The sequence below is a fragment of the Myotis davidii genome, unplaced genomic scaffold (assembly GCF_000327345.1).
Source record: "Myotis davidii unplaced genomic scaffold, ASM32734v1 scaffold663, whole genome shotgun sequence".
NCBI classification, from domain to species: Eukaryota; Metazoa; Chordata; class Mammalia; order Chiroptera; family Vespertilionidae; genus Myotis; species Myotis davidii.
This window is the reverse complement of record NW_006295816.1, coordinates 469,460-471,017: the sequence shown is the minus strand read 5'-3', so window position 1 is coordinate 471,017 and position 1,558 is coordinate 469,460. Positions and strand designations below refer to the sequence as shown.

General features: G+C 64.8%; 1 protein-coding gene across 1 annotated transcript in view; it reads left to right on the top strand.

The window, feature by feature from the left end:
* SCAP (SREBF chaperone) overlaps window positions 1-1,558 on the top strand; it is a 15,446-nt gene that overhangs the window by 3,099 nt on the left and 10,789 nt on the right. The window contains 1 exon segment of the mRNA XM_015568260.1: window positions 1,195-1,352. Within this exon segment, the coding sequence (XP_015423746.1) occupies window positions 1,195-1,352 (158 nt within the window).

Genomic DNA, 1,558 nt, shown 5'->3' with positions numbered 1-1,558 from the left:
GGGGGACGGGGCGGGGGAGGGGGGCGGAGAACTGGAGGAGCTGCAGCTCACAGGCTCTTGGCCGACACCTTGCTGGGGGTCCTGTGTTTGGTCCTCACAGTGTCCGGGGCTGGAGATACTCCTCTCGTTTCCTCAGTGAGTCAGGGCCCAGCCCGGCACGTAGCCTGCCCGGCCGGGACACAGGGTCACAGGGACACGGGCCAGGCTGGGCCCCGACAAGCTGAGTCCCGGCTCCTTGTGCCGTGGGTCAGGGTGAGGGTCTGTGCCCAGAGCTCTAGGTCGCTCTGGGTAAACGTGAGGAAGGATTGTGTTCTAGACAAAAACGAAAACAAAACTAGCCTGCGGGCTCAGGCGCTGGCCTGGCTCCCCCCAGCCTCCCGCGAGCCCTGCCTGGGAGGTCGGCGCCTGGACGTGGGCTTTCCCAGGGGCCTGGGCGACCTGCTTCAGCCCGGCCTGGGACGCCTGAGCCTTGGCTTCTTATCTGCGGCCTCGGCTCAGGGTCTCGGCAGTCAGGGCGCCAAGGCTGCCGCCGGGGCTGAGGGAGCCCCTCCCAGTGCGTCCTGGGCAGCTCCCCCTGCGCCCACTTCTCGGTGGGGGCTCCAAGGGGCGGAGGAGACAGGTTATTTTTTTCTTCCAGTTTTTAAAATTGTGCACCTTAACAATAAATGTACGGTCCTAACTATCTTTATGCGTCCAGTTTAGCGGCATTAAACACGTTCTCGCTGCGGTGTGCCCAGCACCGCCGCCCGCCTGGCTCCCTTCCTCTCGTAAAACAGAAACTGTCCCTAAACAGGCACCGTCTCCCCCAGCCCTGCAGCCACCTTCTCCCTGCCTCGGCAAAATGGGCGCTCAGAGCCTCGTGTGGGGATCAGTCATGCGTGTCCCCCGTGGACGCCCATGTTTAAACAACAGGTTTCTATCAGTTCAGAGAGGCAGGGAGAGGGAGAGACAGAAACATCCATGATGAGGGAGAATCATGGATCGGCTGCCTCCTGCACGCGCCCCACTGGGGATGGAGCCCAAAACTTGGCATGTGTCCTGAGTGGGAATCGAACCCTGACCTCCTGGTTCATAGGTCAACGCTCAGCCACTGAGCCACGTCGGCCGGGCCTGGACACCTTCGTTTCTGCTCAGCCCGAGGTGGACCTGGCGGTGCCTCTGGCGCACTGACCTCTGGCGCCCGTCTCTCCGCAGTACGTGGGCGCCCCGGTGGCGTACGTCCAGCAGATCTTCGTCAAGTCCTCGGTGTCGCCCTGGCACAAGGACCTCCTGGCCGTGGACGTGTTCCGCTCCCCTCTGTCCCGGGCCTTCCAGCTGGTGGAGGAGATCCGGAACCACGTGCTGAGAGACAGGTACCCGGGCGCCCCAGCCCAGCCCCGCTGTGGGGAGGCGGGCGTGTCCTCAGTGCCACCATGGAGCCAGCAGCTCTGCAAGGCCCACCCGCGCTCCCGTGGCTGCGCCCGCGCCTGAGCTTGGGCCTGGGTGTCAGGCAGAGGGGGTGGCCCTTGGCCCACCCGCGAGGAGCTGCCTGAGGGCCGGGGATGAGGCTGGGAGCTCC